The following is a 19,290-nucleotide window of genomic DNA, read 5'->3' on the forward strand; positions in this document are numbered from 1 at the left end:
CCTAAATCATATGCTAAAGAGGTGTTGACTTTGTGCAGCAGGAACATCTTTTAAGGACACTCGTGGCTATGAAATGGAATTTATAAAGCAAACTTTTTGTCTTTCATTACAAAAATTATGCATTGTAGTCACATTCATTTGGATGGATTTCTGGGTTTGCCTAGTTTAGCAGCTCATCATTAAACTTCAACACAGAACTTAATCACCTATCATTAAAATTAATTTACAGCAGTTGTTAAGCATTCTCTTTCAGAAAGATGTTTTTCAGGATAAATCTTAATCTAAATCTAAACTTAATCTTGGCTTTAGGAAAATCTAATTTTAAGAGGGTTCTTATTTTTTCTTTGAGCGTAGAGAAAGAAGAAACCCATTATCCTCAAAATTTTCTTAAACTGGTGTTTAGATGTGAATGAATATAGAAGGTCAGAAAGTTCCTGAGGCTAGGAGATTTTATTGGGATTTTGATAGAACTATCGTCTTGATTAATTTAGGGCACCTTAAATCATGATTGTTTTTACATAGGCACAATGGTTACTTTTTTAAACAAAGTTTTTTTTGGTGATGTTCTTTAGAGCTGTGCTGGCACCATGTATTCATCGGTGGATAAATACAAAAACAATAGCAGTCTTTATCTCATTCTGCATTAACAGCTACACTGGGGGTGATAAAGAGGGTAAAACATGAATAACATGCCTCCGATGTGAAAGTGGGAGCTGATTTATCTTTTTAATGTTAGAAGTACTTCATTCTTTTTGAGATAATGATGTGGTGGGTTTTTTTTCTTCACCTGCAGGACTCATCAAGTAGTGAAGATTCTGCAGATGACTCATCCAGTGAAACCAAGAAGAAAAAACATAAAGAGTAAGATATTTTCATAAGTAATATCACATAATTTTTTTGTCATAGTGACATATGCTTATAATTCATGCTTTATTTCTGCACACTTGAAATGATTAAGTTCCCTTTTTAATTCATCTTCATCTTGCATTTCCAGTTTTGATAAACATTTTGGAATATTTAAAATAAACTCTCAAAGGAACATCTATATCATATTGATTTGTGAGCAAAAGAGTCTGAGCATTATTGTTCAAAAACATTCATCAGTGCTTTTATTTTTAAAATACTTTGTTGCAGTTTATTTTTGAGCTGAAGGCTGTCCCTAAAAATTCTTGTAGAAATGGGAAATTACTTAAGTATATTGTCCCACAATAAATTTAAGATAGAAACCCTTAGTCAATGCCAAATTCTGTTGTTCCCCCTCCCCTGAACATGTTTAAAAGTTAATATAGGTCTGATAGTAATGAACTTTACTGGCTAGCATAGAATTTTAACTAAAAATAAGCTCCTTTTAAATGATAGATCAAAAAGTTGTGAAAAGGCTTATACTTTGTTATTGTGGCAGTGAGATGCAGTGACCTGTATTTTTTATGAATAGTACATAAAAATTGAACTGTTCTATCGTTCCTTTTCTCCCAATTCATGAATCACTCCAGTGTTCAAGGTTGCCAGTATAATATCTTAAGGAAATGGTAGTTGGAAAAAAAAAAAAAAAGGGACACACACACACAAAAAAAAAAAGGCACTAACTCTGCAAAGTGGTACTGCCCTAGCCATGAGTTATTATTCGCAGTCTTCTGTTAGTTAAGAGTTTGACTGCATCTGATAGGATACCCCATTAAAGGAGGGCTATTTAAGTTTAGGAACTCATTAACAAATGATTTCGTATGTCCAGTGCTTGAATTTTTGTCCTATGGCTCTTCTGAACAAGTATGTCTGCAGTTATTATCTGACGTGCAGATTAGAGATTTCTCCATATATAATTTGGTACATGATCAAGCCTTACAGTATGGTGCTTTAATATCTGTTTTTTATATTTCCAAATAAATACAGGTTATGGATTTGTGTTAGTATTATTTTAATTTACTGTTTTCAGAAAAAGTATTCTAATAAGACATTCTGTACTGTTGGCCATGTGCTGTCTGCACAATAGACACATACATGTATTTGTATTGAATGACTGGAGCAGGGGAAACGTAATTTCTGCCAGAACCCAATGTCCTGCAAGACAGGAAAGAGAGAAGAGAGGGATCAAAGCAGTGGTTCTTAGGCTTCCTGATCAGAAATTTAGGGAAGAGATTTCTTGGTAATATTCCAGCTTTGAACATTACTACTGCTCTAGCACCATGGTCAAGTAGACCTAAACTGATGTTAGTATAAAGATTCATCAATGTTAAAATAATGTATACCAGACTTTTTCTTTCTTTTTTTTTTTTGTCAAGCTATTAAGATTCAATTTGTCAATATAAAGTCAGATTTTGAAGCAAGATACTGTTGATCAGTGTTGCAAAGTTGCAAAGTAGATCTCAATTGAGCAGGAACAAGGAGATCCTGCTGCTCAGTCACAAGTGTCGTCTTACTGAGAGTATGCTGCCTGGTTGTGAAGCACTGATTTGGGAGCTCATAGGCGGCTTTTGGGCACCAGTGCCACTCACAAGTTGCTGCAATTCAAGTTTTTCTATGTATTTCTCAAATCTGCTTTTTTTGATTCCTGTGCAAAAGTTCCTGATTCTTTGCACGGTCCACAGGGACCACAGGAATTAGACAATATGGGAGTCTCCAGAATATAACATGACAGTGCTTTGTGATTTGAGTATATGTAAGTTCTGATAAATACGTACCTTTCCAGTTAGACTTTCTAAGTGCTTTGTTTTCTTAATGTCATGTTAACTCATTTCTTCATGCTAAAATTTATACAGAAGTCCAGATTCTTGTTTTATTTTGGGTTTTAAATCTAGTTCTTGGTAACAGAAAACTTGGTCAAACTCCCATTGAAGGTATTGGGCATTTTTACTTATCTGTTAATCATTGATGACAATTTTCTGCATCGTCAGCTGAAATAACTGTTACAAGATTTTTATATCTGTGAACAACGTTGAAATCACAGCAGATACCCTGTGGATGAATACCTGATTTAAAAACAAACAAACAAACAAAACAACAAAAACCCCAACACCAAAGAAATACCCAATGTAAGTTACTCTTTTGTCTTTCAATATGTACAGTGAAGACTGGCAAATGTCGGGATCAGGGTCAGTATCGGGAACTGGTTCCGATTCTGAATCAGAGGAAGATGGGGAGAAAAGCAGTTGCGAAGAGAGCGAATCTGACTATGAGCCAAAAAACAAGGTTAAAAGCCGTAAACCTCCAACCAGGTAAGAAGTCATGCATTTGGATACTGTGGTACTATTTCTAACAAGCAATTGAGTATTTGCTACCATTGTACACGTGAATGAAAACATTCTTATTTAAAACAAAAAAAATTGTGTTGGTTGGGTTTTTTAGCTACGTAAGATGTTAATATAGTAATGCTTTCTAGTGAATACCTTCCTGTCTGCTGTAACTGAAAGTGGAGTAACTGAGCATTCATGAAATACGTGTGTTCAGAAAGCAATACAGAAGATTTATAGCTGTCCCTGTTTAAACATCAGTATTGTTTATACCTTATTGTCTTCAAGAATTAAGTCAAAAAGTGGGAAAAAGGGTGCAGTACTGAAAAAGAGGCAGCTTGATTCATCAGAGGATGAGGAAGAGGAGGATGATGATGATGATGATGATTATGATAAGAGAGGATCTCGTCGCCAGGCAACGGTCAACATTAGTTACAAAGAAGCTGAAGAAACCAAGACAGATTCTGATGATTTGCTTGAAGTTTGTGGAGAAGATGTCCCACAACCTGAAGAAGATGAATTTGAAACTATAGAGAAGTTCATGGATAGTCGAGTTGGCCGAAAAGGAGGTATTTTTTTGTGTGTCCATGTTCTTAAGATCCTAGAGTGGATTGTGGTGCAACTTCAGCAAATGTTCTCAGTTGTAGGTCACCTCTGGGGTTTATAAACGGCAGTAATTTTAAAATTATCAAAAAGTCATCTTGTTTTGTCTTTCGTATTTGTAAGGATGTTCCTTTTTGAAGTCCCTTCTAAGTGTTGCAAAGTAAAATGCAGAAGAATTGCATATCTAAGTAGAAAATAAAAATGAAGTGGAAGATAGCTCTGTATTGCATAAGTTCATACCATATTGTTATGCCACTGTTTGTACTGTTTAGTGTTATTTGATCAGTATAGATTATATACAGTGGAGTGGAGAAAGTAGAATAGATAGGAGAGCTGACTAGTAACTTGAACCCTGAATGGGTTACTCTTAAAAGTTTATTTTGCGAATAGTGGTAGGCATGTCATACTTCCAGCAATAATGGGATCCAGCGTCTAGCAGTTCTCCTTATGTGTTTGAGTCTGCAAATTAGGATTCTGATTATAAAAACAACCCCCCAAAATACCCCAACCCTGGGCCCCTTGCACTTCAGAGCTACCGTTCTCCATTAGTTATACCCCAATCATTAAAGTTTCTGGCACATCTCAGAACTTGCACTCTTCCTTTAAACTTTCTTCTCCCATGCTGTCCCAAATTCTAGTGTATCCTGCTCCAATGCATGGTGTAACTGCTGTAGTCAAAACCAAGCTTCTTACATTCTTCCTGCCCAGATGATGTTGCTGCTGGTGCTGTCTTTTGCAGTTGCCACTCTGTGGCTTTATCTGGTCCCTGGAGCTTGCTGTGATCATTGCCTTACCTGGCTGTCTTCAGAAATGGGCCTGTTTCCTGCTGCTAGTGTGCTTCAGCTGTGATACAGACTGTACTTCATTAAAAATTTTCCCAGATAGGATAACAAAGGCAGAAAAAGTAGTAAAACATGTTTAGGAAGAAATAGATTTATTGTATCCCTTAGAAATAGGTTATTGATATCTTAGGGCTGACCAAGCATGATAGATGTCCTTTGTATGCTCAGAGATGAGTGTAATATAATAGAGAAGACAACAAGCAGTGTTAGTGGAGCATTGCCTGGTGATAACTTTAAAAACTAGGAATGCAAAAAAATTCTCACGAGGAAAGATAAGATATTGTAGGTTAGGTGCAGAAGTTTTATTTGCCTTTTTGATTCTCTTTTGACTACGTGCATGTATTAACATATCTATGTCATAATCATTCAAATAAGAGTAATGACATGAGAGATGTAGATAACTAGCCAAGTATATGCTCATCTAAAAGTATCACTAATTACTTTCTGCACTACATTTCTTACTGGTTAACTTATGACAATGCACACTTAATTAAGGCTTATGATGTGGTTTCTTTCTCAGCCACAGGTGCTGCAACCACCATCTATGCAGTTGAGGCAGATGGTGACCCAAATGCTGGGTTTGAAAAGTCAAAGGAGCCAGGAGAAATACAATATCTTATTAAATGGAAAGGTTGGTCACACATCCATAACACTTGGGAAACTGAGGAAACGCTGAAGCAACAAAATGTTAAAGGAATGAAGAAACTGGACAACTATAAGAAAAAGGATCAGGAAACAAAACGATGGTGAATATTTTCATGTAGACTTCCATGATACTTGTTTTGTAACAATGTACATGTTCTGTTGTATTTCTGAGACCTGTTATATCCAGGGCATAATTTCAAGTGTCTACACAACAGAAAGACAACCTTCAAAGGTTGAAGCCTCTTTAACATGTTCCTTTAACATAATCTTCTGAACCTGGTTTTAGTGTGTGTGTTGTAAATGGAGTTTTAACAAGATGGGTAGTTTTAAAAATAAATGATAAATTGTACTTTTTACTAATTTTGTGGTTATTCTTTGATCAGAGTTCTTCAGGAATCACTGCAGAGATTAATCTGATGGCTTATGGGCCGAGAAAATACTAAAGAATTCCATTTTCTTGGCTCAAACCTGAGAAGAAAAACCTGAAGAAATCCATACATTTTAAATTCACCTTTTTGGTGTTCAGTTTTATTAGTATGTTTAAAATTATTGGTTAATACTGGTGGGATTTTTAGCAAATTAATAATAATATGAATTCTTATAGAGTGAGCTACCCTGAATACTGTTCCAGGAAGATAGCCTGTAAAGTATACTGCTTCCTGTTGAATTAGCTGCATGACTACCAGTAGCTGTAGTAGCTGTGTCTCTTGATAAGCATTCTCGATGCTTAATGATGAGGCACATAAACCAGATACAACAATTTTGTAGTAGGAATTTCTAAGTTGTCCCTTCAAAGAAGCTCTCTAAGCAACGTTTCTGTGATGCATACATTCAGGGCTTTAGAGTTGCCAAATTTTCTTAGTTTTAGAACGCTACAGTGTAATAAGTGTTGTAAATTAATTCCCACTACAGGCTGAAAAATGCTTCTCCAGAAGATGTGGAATATTACAACTGCCAGCAGGAGCTTACAGATGATCTGCATAAACAGTACCAGATAGTGGAAAGAATAATTGGTATGTTACAAACTTGCAGACAGAAAACAGTGTTGAGAATTCTCTATGTTCACTGTTTATATATTGCTTTTGTAGTTAAGAAATTTAGAATATGACTATCACTAAGTTTTTAATCCAAAACTAAACTTTGGATGAAGAGAAAAGTTGTCATAACGTCTGTATTATGAAGCTAGCTTATGTTGTCTTATTACCTAAAGTGAGTTTTTTCATAAGATACAGAAGTAAAATGCTGATCAGATATCTGTGGTGCATTTCTGTAGCTCATTCAAATCAGAAATCAGCGGCTGGTTATCCAGACTACTACTGTAAGTGGCAGGGTCTGCCTTATTCAGAATGTAGCTGGGAAGATGGTGCGCTCATTGCCAAAAAGTTTCAGGCACGCATTGACGAGTACTTTAGCAGAAATCAATCCAAGACCACTCCCTTTAAGGACTGCAAGGTGAGTATGTAATTTGCAGTGGATTAGTTGTACTGGGTCTGTCTGGGATGGAGTTAATTTTCTTCATAGCAGTCTACATGGCCCGTGTTTTAAATTTGTGACCTAGACAGTGTTGATAACACATTATTGTTTTGGCTGTGGCTGAACAGTGCTTGCACGGTGTAAAGGCCGCCTCTGTTTCTTACTGTGCCCTTCCCACCGTGAGTGGGCTGGGAGGGAAGACAGCCATTACAGCGAACCCTAACTAACCAAAGAGATATTCCATGCCATTTAATGTCATGCTTAACTGTAAAACTGGGTGGGCTGAGCAGGGGCTTCGAAGGTAGCTGTTGCTTGGAGACTTCATGATCATCAGTCTCCTGGAGAATTAAGGTGACTCTCTTTCTGTTACTTGTGGGGTTTTTTTGGTTGTGGGTTTTTGTTTTGATTGGTTGGGTGTTCTTCTTTCACCCAGTAAACCCCTTTATTTGACCCACAAGTTTTTTTCGCTTTTGCCTTTTCAGTTCTGTCCCATGTCCCGCTGGGGTGGGGAGTGAGTAGGCAGCTGGGTGGCGGCTTAGGCGCTGGCCAGGTTCAAGCCACCGGATCAATTGTGATAATAAAAATCTGAAAATCTTCTAAGAATCCAGAGATAAGATACCTATTATGAAATAATTTTTGAAGGTTGCTCAGAATAGTAATAATGATGTATAGTAATATATGTGGAAAATATCACTACTAAGTAGCTTTTTGTCGATAAAAAGCGTTTTTACTGGCATTCAAAGATGGACTTGTTTAGTATTGTAGTTCATTTTAAAAATAAACTTTGAGTGAGTTAATGTCATTCCCATTGTGAAATTTAGATTAGCAATCAAACTTAATTTCATCTTGCAAATTGGTTCATGTTTTTATATGGCTTAGTTTTCATTGGTGGATAAAGACTAGACTTGGTGACCCAGTAGATCCCTACTGCTATTTTTCTATAGGAAGACATCTTGGTGACTTCAGTTAGTAGTAGGACTGATGATCAGTTTGCTTTTGACAGGTTTTAAAGCAGAGGCCAAGGTTTGTTGCACTAAAGAAACAACCATCATACATTGGAGGACATGAAAGTTTAGAGTTAAGAGATTATCAGCTAAATGGATTGAATTGGCTTGCTCACTCCTGGTGCAAGTAAGTGTAGTCTGAAATGAGTTTTCTGTTTGTAAATTGTAAGCATTTGTAAAACTTTGAAATTGATTTTTCTGTTATTTTTTTTGAAGGTAGAGGGTTTCATACAGTAGCCTCAAAGTAGAGGTCTGAGGGGAGTTGTTTTGCTCTAAGTAGTACCAAAGCTTATAATACCATGGCTGTTCTCAAAAAACAGCTAAGCTCTGTTGCTTTGCTTTTAATTTCATATGGGGTTAAGTCATATTTTTTTTTTAAAAAAAAAAAAAAAACTACAACAGTAAAACCAAAGCAAACGCTTCTGAAATGTCAACGTTGGTGTTATACTTTTAAAATTAGACTGATGAGGAATACTTGGAAGCTTTTTGTTAATTTAATTCAAGTATTAAGAAGGGAGATGAGAGGTGGAAATTGTTTTTATGGGAAAACCATGGAAATAAACTTCTTCAAGATGTATATTTGCAAAATCGTGAAAAATTGTATGAGTAGTTTTTATGCTCAAAAGACAATAATTTCTTCTTGCTCAATTCCTCCACATTTTTTTTATTTATTTATTTTTTAGAGGGAATAGCTGTATTCTTGCAGATGAAATGGGCCTGGGTAAAACAATACAAACAATTTCTTTTCTGAACTACCTGTTTCACGAACATCAGTTGTATGGCCCTTTCTTGCTGGTTGTGCCACTTTCTACCTTGACATCTTGGCAAAGAGAGATTCAAACTTGGGCTCCTCAGATGAATGCTGTAGTTTACTTAGGAGATATAACTAGCAGAAATATGGTGAGTATTTCTCTTTATCACTGGAAAGGCTTGTAGATAAACAAGTCTCACTTCATATTCCTATCCTCTGCTAATCTCCATATTTTGGTTAGGACTGAGCAAATACCGAGCAACTATGTGTTTTAAGGTGCTAATTGAAAGTTTGATTTTTGATCTGATATATATGTGTATGAAAGATTCCTTCCTCCTCAACAGCGAATAGGATTAAAAATTTAGTCTTGCATTTGAAAACATAGTATCTTCTGCCATTTGATTATTTAGGTGAATGTAGTAAAAATAAATACGTAAACCAGTCACGATCTTAATTTATCTCTGGAAAGGTTGTTGTTTGTTTTCTGAATGTTAGTAATCTTAACTATTAAAGTGAAACATGTTTTGTAGAAATTCTTTGCTGTTTATTCGGAAGTTTAAAAAAAATTTTTTTAGAGTATGTAGGCAGGTTGGAAGTTCAGTCTTGTGTGTATTAATATGTTGTGCTTCTGTTTTGTGTTAATATTATTGTATGTCTTTAAACATTTACATTACTGCAGTACTTAAATTCATCCCAGTCAGCAAGATCTTTTTTTCTTTAGCTTATACTTCACTTGATTCTTTTTCTAGATAAGAACTCATGAATGGATGCATCCACAGACCAAACGATTAAAATTTAACATACTTCTAACAACATACGAAATTTTGCTGAAGGATAAGGTAATTGCACTTCTTCAGGGAGATAAAAATCATTTCTGCAGTGTAAAACTCTCTTTAGGCTTGCATGTATTTGGTTTGTGGACCATTAAATTTATGGAGAGTTTCATAGCTTTTGCTTTTGGAACTATGATAGTGAGTGTTTGTGTTTTTGCCTTTTTTTTTTGTGGGCGTTGGTTTTTAAGCACACCTAGGTATTCTGTATGTGTGGTGAGGCTTTCAGCCTCTTTGCATTTCATTAAGTGGATAGCACTTCTTTTTCTCTGTTTTGGTTGGAATTCTCATTGCTGTAGTAATGTGCTCCCATGTTCAAGAGCTCTACTTCTTTGCCAGCCACCATGAGGGAACTGAAAAAGAACCCAGCCCTTAGCCCCAAACGTGATACAGAACTCTGAAATCGCATATAGTTTTTCTTTGTTATTGTGCATACAGTAGTATGTGTACATGTATTTATACTGTCTCCATAGTGGTAGCACAGAGAATTATTGTCAATCCTTCTAACTGTATATGGAATTTTTTATAGATAGGCAAGAAGCAGAACACTTTTACTTCATTTGTTTGTACATGGTGGGAAGAAAGGGTCAATGGTGGTTTTTTTTGTTTTTTTTTTTTTTTTCCTGTCATGTAAAAATTAATGTGAGTCAGACTTTTCACCATTTTTTTCCTTTTAAACTTAATTGATACTTTCTTGGGATGCTTGCACAGCTTTTCATTGAATCTGGCAAATCTAAAAGCTATAATTAGTACTAAAAGCATACAGCTGTCCATATTTTATTGAAAATAAACCAGAAAGTGATGGTGTTTGTAGCTTGATTGTAAGATGTAGGAAACTATGCAATGTGTTTATTTGTGTAATGTTCCCCCCTCCTCCATTTCTTTAAGTCATTCCTTGGTGGTCTGAATTGGGCATTCATAGGAGTTGATGAAGCTCATCGTTTAAAAAATGATGACTCTCTTCTGTACAAGACTTTAATTGACTTTAAGTCTAACCATCGTCTTCTTATTACTGGAACGCCTCTGCAAAACTCCCTCAAAGAGCTTTGGTCTTTGTTGCACTTCATCATGCCAGAAAAGTAAGGAAGAGTTTTACATGATTCTTTTAAACATTTTTTTGGTCAAGTTTGTTATTGTGAAGTAGTGTAGTGATTTGAGAATCCATAGACGTAGAGAATCATACTGAAAAATAATTTAAATATTCTATATAAAGTAGATGCATGAATTTTTTTCATGCTGCTGCTGGTAAGTAACGCTGGTAGCAGTTGTTACCCTTTTCCATTTTAGCAGTCAAAAAAAATGATGGATTGATTTATGGGTCAGAATTTGGAAAAAAGGCTTCATCTTAGCCTAGGAGGAAAACCGTATGGATTTGCTCCGGGGAAATAGAATGGAATCTTTTCTGTGTTAGTACTATTAATGAAAACAAACTTGTACCAAGATGCCTGATATCCTGGTTTTCTCTTATGGTTTGCATACAGTAAGCTTACTGTATTGACCTTGTTTTGTACTGACCTTTGTTTATACCTAAGATAAATTACAGCTCATTTGTGAGATCGTGTGTTCCTGTCAGACATCTTGTAAATGCCAAGCACCATAGCTCCATTTAATTTGAGCTATGGATTGTAGTGACATCTTCAGAACCTTACAAGCAAAGTCACTATGGTCTGGTACCCATTCTTCATTTGATTATCATGTCTGTTCTCGTAGTGTTTTAGCAGAGGATAGTTATTGTTTCGGCTAGACCACACAAGCTGCAAAACGTATCTTAAGTATTCTCTTCTTCCCTTGCACACCCTCCAACCATGCGGCTGGCTTTTCATGCTGCTCTTGATAAATGTAATAATGGAATTTTGTATTTCCACCGGGGAAGTCAAAATTCAGTAGTTCTCATTCTGTAAATGTTTTTGGAAAATTCCATTCTTCTATTTACAGGGAAAGTATTTGGAATGTCTTGTGAGATGAAAATTCAGAAATTGGATAAATTAAACAGAAAGGAATGGGGAAGAAATCCAAATGTGTGTGTGTGTTTTTGTGGTATATTTATACATTTTCTGTGTTTGTGTTATCTTCTTGAATTTTGCTTCTTCAGGTCATTCACATTATGTCACTATTTTGCACTCATTCTTTATTATGTTCAAGGTTTTCCTCCTGGGAAGATTTTGAAGAGGAGCATGGCAAAGGGAGAGAGTATGGTTATGCAAGTCTTCACAAAGAACTTGAACCGTTTCTACTGAGAAGAGTTAAAAAAGATGTAGAAAAGTCTTTACCTGCTAAAGTTGAGCAAATTCTGAGAATGGAAATGAGTGCATTGCAGAAGCAATATTATAAGTAAGTAACACTACTTTGTAAATTGTGCTGTTTTAGTGATACGTCTACATGCAATTTACTGGAGTATAATAGTTTTTATAATGCAATTTGAACTTGAGGCTTCTAGGGTTTCACAACAGTAAAGTTCTGTGAAGCATGGACTGAAGAACTACGCTGATCTGTTTATTCATGTAACTTCTTTTGTTAGGCATCCTTGTACATTCTTTTGGGAGCTGCTTTTTTTTCTTTAGCTTTTGTATATTTTGAGAGCTTACATCTGTCTTGCTTCCACATATAGTTAGAAATTACTTATATTGTACATCTTATATCGTAGGTGGATTTTAACCAGGAATTATAAAGCCCTCAGTAAAGGTTCAAAAGGCAGTACCTCAGGCTTTTTGAACATAATGATGGAACTCAAGAAGTGTTGTAACCATTGCTACCTCATTAAACCACCAGATGATAATGAATTCTATAATAAACAGGAGGCCTTACAGGTAATGTCACTTTTTAATTAAAAAAAAAAGTTCTGTTTTACTTTAATTATTTACACAATTTTATAGTGCTCTGTCAGTTTATTAATTCTTATTGAAGTACATTAAGAAAAAACAGGTTCTCTGGAAAATGGGCATCCTGGGTTTTACAGGTAAGTGAATTGATTTTTGTTTCTTAATTGGAACTGAATAATGGGGCTTTGAGAGACATGGTCTAGTGGGAGGTGTCCCTGCCCATGGCAGGGGCTTGGAACTATATGATCTTAAGGACCCTTCCAACCCAAACTGTTCTATGAATCTATGATTCTCTGACTAAATAAAATATCCCTGATTTTAATTACAATCAAAGTAAAAAGGAAATAGTTTGAAACAGGCTGTGTATTTTCATGCAAAATAGTCTTGAGACCTATTTTAAACCAAAGTAAAATAAAGGAGCTAAGCAAGGTAAATGTAATGTGAGTGGCAGTGATACACCAGCAATCTATGTGATAGCAGGAAGTGATCTATAGAATGCTTTTAAGCTTTTTTCTGTAATCAAATACTGTTCTTGGTATGTCTGCAAACAACAAAAGTGAAAGGAAGTAAAAGTAAAAAGGATCTAAAGCTCAGTCTGATTTTGTTATTTTTGTTGTAACAGATGAAAACAATTATCATCCCCACCAAAGACAGTGTGTTTTATTTTTTTTTTAAGTTTTAAGTTGACTAATATTTGTACTGAAACTGTTGAGCAGCCCAGCAACAGATAAGAAAACTGTTGTTGTTAACACAGTTTACACCCACATAAATATTTAGAAAGATGATTTTTTTCTGTAAGCTTTCAAGTAGATGATTTAAATACCTTCCCAAAGCTACTAGTTTGTGCAGTGACAAGTGTCTGCCTTCTTTCTGGCATAAAGTATAGAAGCACATAGCTCAAAAAATAGCATTCTCCAAAATTCTATCCCATGTGAGGCCTAACATTTTCAACATTAAATTTCACATTTGCTTGAGTTTCTGTTCTGGTGATTCCCAATAGAGCTGAGAAGGATTGTCGTGGTTTTGCCAGATTGGCCAATCAGAATGACAGATGGCCCTCCCCCCTGCTCTCTCTCCAAAGAGAGGAGAGGAAGAGATAAAGAGATTTACGAGTTTAGAAAAAGAACTAAACTACTTTAATGAAAATCTTAATAAATAAGAAAATAGTAAATAATAATAGAATTTTTTTAAAAAGTATACAATATATGCAAAACCGTATCCAGCTCCCAGGGTGATGATCACATCGCCAGCCAACACAGGGAAAGTCGTAGACTGGAGTTAGCAACAGACAGGAGCTGAATTCCGGATCTGGAGTCAGGAATGCCCAGATCGGGATCAAAGGCAGACAAACAGAGAGAGTCCTCCTCAGATGATGGCCATTGAAGAACAGAGAGCTGACCTTTTGATCCCTCAGCTTTTATACTGAGCATGGCAGATAGGGCGGAATACCCTGTTGGTCAGTTTGGGGTCACCAAAACTGTCCTGTCCCCTCCTTCCTGCAGGTGGGACCCCTCTACGCTTCTCTGCCTCTGACCCTCTAACGGGGCAAGCAGCGACGTTAGCTGACCTTGGTTGTTATAGCAATAGGTATAAGCAAGAGCCTCTGTGCACACCATTCCTTGGTGTAATCAGGTCTTACCACTCTGAGAGGGAACAGTGTCTGAACAACATGCTGTTACTTTCAGACTTTGGTCAGTTAGAAGAGGCCCTGCTAAAAAATAAAATTACAAAACAGAAAACTGGTTCTGTTTTACCTCAAACCAGGACAAGGATTAACAGGCTTTAGGTGGGTTACAGTGTTAAGCACCACAAACAAGATTCCTCTCACTTCATCTTTCCTGACAAACTTGATTGATAGGCATTGTTTAAAAATACTCAGAGGGTTAAGCAGCAGTATGTATTTCTTTTTAAAAGATAGGAAGTGAAGAGAAAGTAGTACTAAAGTAATTTTTTTTCAATCTTCTATTTTATTGGTTACCTAATTTTATTTTTTACTTGGCATAAAGAACTTGGGCCTGCATCACAACTTCTTAAATTTTTAAGCCCATGCATTTACTTAATGTTTTTATGAGATGTTAAGATGTGACTGTAAGAGAGGGAACTGGACAATGATTTCCTTTAAAAATATGTTGAGTTGGTAAGCCTGTTGATTTCAGTTAGAATCAACTAAACAAAAACCAGAGTAAACTTTCATGTTCAGTTAATGCTGCATACTAGTGAACTTATATAGCAGTATTGTCACGTGAATTTGGTGGATTGATTTTTTTAGTTCTAGGAGAGTATATATTGTATGCATGTTTTAAACTAAAATTTTGAAGGAATGTCAGAATTTGTCTTTTTTTTTTTTCTTCCCACGTCAATAGAAAGAAAAGCAAACCTCAGATGAATGTCTAACCAACTGCAGTGTTTATAGTGCTGTGATGAGCTTATTTTCTAATATGTATTTCTTGGGTTTTGCAGCATTTAATACGTAGCAGCGGGAAACTAATCCTTCTTGACAAGCTACTGATTCGTCTGCGAGAACGTGGCAACAGAGTTCTGATTTTCTCACAGATGGTGAGGATGCTGGACATCCTAGCAGAATATCTGAAGTATCGTCAGTTTCCCTTTCAGGTAAGAATCTTGGTGGTAGTAGCCAAGAAGCTTTGATCTTGAGTACAAGAAAAATCTTTTATTTACTTTGCTGGTGACAGAGCACTGGAACAAGTTGTCCAGAGGTTATGGAATCTTCATACTCTGTGACATTCAAAAGCCGCCGGGACCCCGCCCTTGGGCAACCTGCTTTAGCAGGAGTTAGACAAGATGACCTCCAGAGGTCCCTTCCAGCTTTAACTGTTTTGTCATCGTGGGATCTTTATCACTTTACTTAAGAAAAGATATAAGAAAATGTCATCTTTTTCTAGAAAGACTGGCAATTGCCATATACTAAATAGTATTTTGAAATTAAACAGATGAACTAAAACATAATATGAAGTGTTGTGTTACTTCTATTTTTTTACTCCACATAACAGTTTTGGCAGAGAATCCAAGTTGCTTTCATTTTTAATATATTATAGGAATCTCTTTAACTATAATATTCAATCTCTTTAGAGACTTGATGGATCAATAAAAGGAGAATTGAGGAAACAAGCACTGGATCATTTTAATGCAGAAGGATCAGAGGTATGGTATTTTTTCCTAAGGAATCTGTTTCATTTTTTTCCACAAGAAATATAAAAAAACACTGCACAAAAATGAACGCTGAGACAAGTGAGGAACATATCAATAAGGTTGAAAATTCATTGTTATTGCCTAGGCTATAAGGTTTACATCTGGGCTTTTTTTTTCTCTAAGAAGCGGTTAAGTAGAAAACACATAACTTATGAAAAGTTATTATCAAAGTAATTTCAATTACTATATAAATGCTGCAGAAATTTAACCTCAGCTTTGTTGCTGTGTAGAATTTAATCCAGCAATGTTTACAAGAGCATTGAACTTACACAAGCAGTTAGCATCAAAAACATCCTCTGGCAATGGGCAGAACTAACGTGTATGTCCTTGCATGAGCAACGATTTTTAATTGTTTCAAATCTGGCCTCTGTTGTCGTCATTTGTTACACCTCCTTACTTGCCCTGGAAGAAATAGTGAAGAACTGATTTCTAGCCATTCTTTGTGAGCAACGTGTGAATATTTAGGTATCTGTTACAGATTCTTTCTTTCTGGATCGGAAGATTTGGAGTTTATTTAGCATTCATAATGTGCAAGCCATTACATACCTTTGATCAGCTTAAATCTTTTGTCCTACACTGGCAGATTTGGGGGAGGGGAGGTTGGCTTAGTTTTGGGTTTTTTGAATCAGTAATTGAAGGATAGTGTTTGCCAGTATTGCTGTTGAGCTTGTTTCTTCTGTGATGGAGGGAGAAGAACTTAAATCCATAACATAAACTTCAGATATTTGTTAAATACAAAACTTTATTTCTTGTTCAAATTTCTGGCATAGATGTTTTGGCTTTTTCTGAAATCTTTACAGTTACACTGTACATTCTTTGAGTTGAAGAGGTATTTAAACTTCATGCATTTCAAAAATGGAGGCAAACTATGCATTTGTGCAGCAAAAAGATTCACAGTTGAATTTTTTATTTCTTTCTTGAAAATTTAGAACATTCTGTGTGGTTTTTGGCCATTACTGAGCTAAGGGCTACGTGGAAATTCTCAGGATTCATCCCTGAGTGTAATAGTTTGCTGTTTCCTGGAACTGTACTGAGAATGGGGTTGTGGTTTGGGGTTTTTTTAACCTGTTTTGTTTTATCTTGAATTTTATATGTTGATTTATGGCATGTCTCAAGATCCCTCTGTAGTCCTTCATAGTTGTCTCTGAATGAATAATTCTGTATCATCATCAGGCTTTTTCACCTCGTTGCTTATGCCATTTTCATTTTGTCCGTGAATATGTTGAACAGCATTGAACCTGGCAGAAGACTTTTGCTTCCCATCTCTTAAGCAGTCGCCTGTACGCTCGAGCATCTTCCCTGCTCTGGCATGGCTGCTTAGTCTTGTAGGGCTTGTGGCAGGGGCCATGGGAGAGGGTCTTTGTAACATACAAGGCTTTAATAGTTTTGTACTTTTTTTTGCCAGTCTTCTGTTTGGTTGGGATTTTTTAGTTGGTGATCATCTTGTAGGATGCTGCTTCCTTTAAACTGTTGATAAGTCAGTAACTATTTATGAAAGAAATTGATATCAATGTTTGCTTTATACTTAAAGAAGCTTTAACTATAGAACAGTTGTGGAATTGGTAGTATGTGATTTTGTAGTCTGTGCCACAGACTGCATAAACAAGCGTCTTATTGTTTCCTTATTTTATGATTTCAGGACTTCTGCTTTTTACTGTCTACCAGAGCTGGGGGATTAGGCATCAACTTGGCATCTGCTGACACTGTAGTTATATTTGATTCTGACTGGAATCCACAGAATGATCTACAAGCACAGGCTAGAGCGCATAGGATTGGACAGAAGAAACAGGTACACACGTTCAGCTTTAAGCTCCAAACCTGAAGAAAGGTTCTATACAGTAGCTGTCCCCTCTCTGTCTGCACCATTCCGTCTTCGTGTGTTTTTGAGAATAACTAATACTTGCTGCCCATGTCCAAAAATGTTAGTAAAGCTCATTTAACTTTCTTTTTTTTAAATCTCCCTATGTGGAGCTGTGGTACGTGGATGGGAGAAGGAAAAGAGTTAAGGGCTTGTCTTTCCCACGTTCATTGGCATCACGTCATTCTAGAAAATAACTGCTACAGCAGGCACTTCCCCCTTCCTTAAACTTTTCTTAATTTTCTTCAAGTTTATTTCTAGCAGAAGACATACAGTAATAATTGGAAATACAGCAGTTTTGCCTGTGGCCAAATCACTGAAGTTTAAAAAAGACAGGTCTAAGAGATTGTTTCTCTGTTTTTTCTTAATCCTTATGTAAAGACTGTGGTAGCATGATTGAACTCATATTTCATATTGGAAAACAGTCAATAAATTCAGAAGGTATGTAGTGAAGAATGAGATTTTTCCTTGTTGTTGATTACTTTTTTTTTTTAAATATACATAGGTTAATATTTATCGACTCGTCACAAAAGGATCCGTAGAAGAAGATATTCTTGAAAGAGCCAAGAAAAAGATGGTGTTAGATCATTTAGTAATTCAGAGAATGGACACTACAGGGAAAACCATACTACATACAGGCTCTACTCCTTCAAGGTATATTTGTATTAATTTCCATACCAATTTACCCTTAAGTATATTTGACAAGTAAGTAAAAATGTAAGTTATTTCACTTGGTTAATGAAAGGCAAAATAAGGTTAAATTAGTAAAGATGCAAAGTATATTGTCTTTATAGATTTTATTTGCATATTAAATATATATGGTAAAAAAATGCAGTTTTTATTTAACAGTAATAAGAAAGATTAACTGACTCATGATTATAGCGAAATTTTTCAAGGTACTAAGATAAAATGTTTTTCCTGAAACATCCTTTATTTCAGCTCAACACCTTTTAATAAGGAGGAGTTATCAGCAATTTTAAAGTTTGGTGCTGAGGAACTTTTTAAAGAACCTGAAGGGGAAGAACAAGAGCCCCAGGTAAGTAGTGTTTCTGGTCTAGATAGATAAAACAACCAAAAATATGTATGAATGATTTCATTATAAAGAGAAACTACTTTTCTCTTTTAGGAAATGGATATAGATGAAATCTTGAAGAGGGCAGAAACTCGGGAAAATGAGCCAGGTCCATTAACTGTAGGAGATGAGTTGCTTTCACAGTTCAAGGTATGGCTCTGTTCCCTCAATTACACTTTCCTTTATAAATGGATCTATTTTTCTTTCGTGTACCTGTCTGTCTCCATTCTTATGAAACAGATGTCTCAGTAAGTCAACCCTGTATGTCTTTTTACTTAAAATGTGGTTTCACTTACACAAAGTATCTACCATTAGTATAAACATTTAAAAATATATGATGTATTTTGCTAATAAAATAAGAGATATTTATGAATGTGTTAATGATTAGAGTTCTAGGTAGTTTTGTGTTTTATTTACCACCTTTGTTGTTAAGCAGCTGTGGACTTGTTGAATGCAAAATAGAAAGCTTGCATTTCTTAGTCAGTGACATCTAGAAATAGCTTTTAGCCCTAATGTAAATTTAAATGCCAGGTGTTATCAGTTAAATATATTATAATTTGAATGCAAAAAAAAAAGGCAGAACATGATGTATTTGCTTAGATCAGCAGATTATTAAATAGCTGTCCTGCTGATTGTTCATTTGCATCGTACTTTGTTTTCTAGAGTGTATTAATGTTTGGTTAGTTTTATTATAGCTTCACATTAACTCAGGCACTCAATTGTTGTTAGCCTTTTTTTGAAGGAAGTTAAAAAACAATCATACAGCTATTGGGGAGGTGTTTCATTATGCATCTGTAGTAGTCAACTTTTAAAAGAAGAAAAAGATTCTCATCTTTTCTCATCGTAGCCCAGGTTGCGTGGAGTCTGTCCGTTTCATAAATGAATAAAAATACTTTCATTAGAGACAGTGTTTCACAAAGCATTTTGCATATATAAATTTTATATATATTATAAAA

The 19,290-nt window shown here is 35.5% G+C and overlaps 1 protein-coding gene across 6 annotated transcripts in view; it reads left to right on the plus strand.

Moving 5' to 3' along the window:
- The window catches only part of CHD1 (chromodomain helicase DNA binding protein 1), a 59,960-nt gene that overhangs the window by 23,132 nt on the left and 17,538 nt on the right, over window positions 1–19,290 (plus strand). For 3 of the 6 annotated variants that reach the window (XM_054186792.1, XM_054186796.1, XM_054186794.1), the window contains exons 5-22: window positions 794–861; window positions 3,063–3,212; window positions 3,489–3,796; window positions 5,193–5,418; window positions 6,230–6,330; window positions 6,591–6,769; window positions 7,794–7,921; window positions 8,478–8,694; window positions 9,295–9,384; window positions 10,264–10,454; window positions 11,518–11,706; window positions 12,020–12,182; window positions 14,655–14,807; window positions 15,285–15,356; window positions 17,044–17,193; window positions 17,768–17,916; window positions 18,202–18,298; window positions 18,389–18,484. In XM_054186792.1, coding sequence (XP_054042767.1) covers window positions 794–861; window positions 3,063–3,212; window positions 3,489–3,796; window positions 5,193–5,418; window positions 6,230–6,330; window positions 6,591–6,769; window positions 7,794–7,921; window positions 8,478–8,694; window positions 9,295–9,384; window positions 10,264–10,454; window positions 11,518–11,706; window positions 12,020–12,182; window positions 14,655–14,807; window positions 15,285–15,356; window positions 17,044–17,193; window positions 17,768–17,916; window positions 18,202–18,298; window positions 18,389–18,484 — 2,727 coding nt within the window. The remainder of the gene's footprint in view (window positions 1–793; window positions 862–3,062; window positions 3,213–3,488; window positions 3,797–5,192; window positions 5,419–6,229; window positions 6,331–6,590; window positions 6,770–7,793; window positions 7,922–8,477; window positions 8,695–9,294; window positions 9,385–10,263; window positions 10,455–11,517; window positions 11,707–12,019; window positions 12,183–14,654; window positions 14,808–15,284; window positions 15,357–17,043; window positions 17,194–17,767; window positions 17,917–18,201; window positions 18,299–18,388; window positions 18,485–19,290) is intronic. The other 3 variants (XM_054186793.1, XM_054186795.1, XM_054186797.1) reach the window with 1 other exon arrangement.

Source organism: Rissa tridactyla, chromosome Z (assembly GCF_028500815.1).
Source record: "Rissa tridactyla isolate bRisTri1 chromosome Z, bRisTri1.patW.cur.20221130, whole genome shotgun sequence".
Taxonomy (NCBI): domain Eukaryota; kingdom Metazoa; phylum Chordata; class Aves; order Charadriiformes; family Laridae; genus Rissa; species Rissa tridactyla.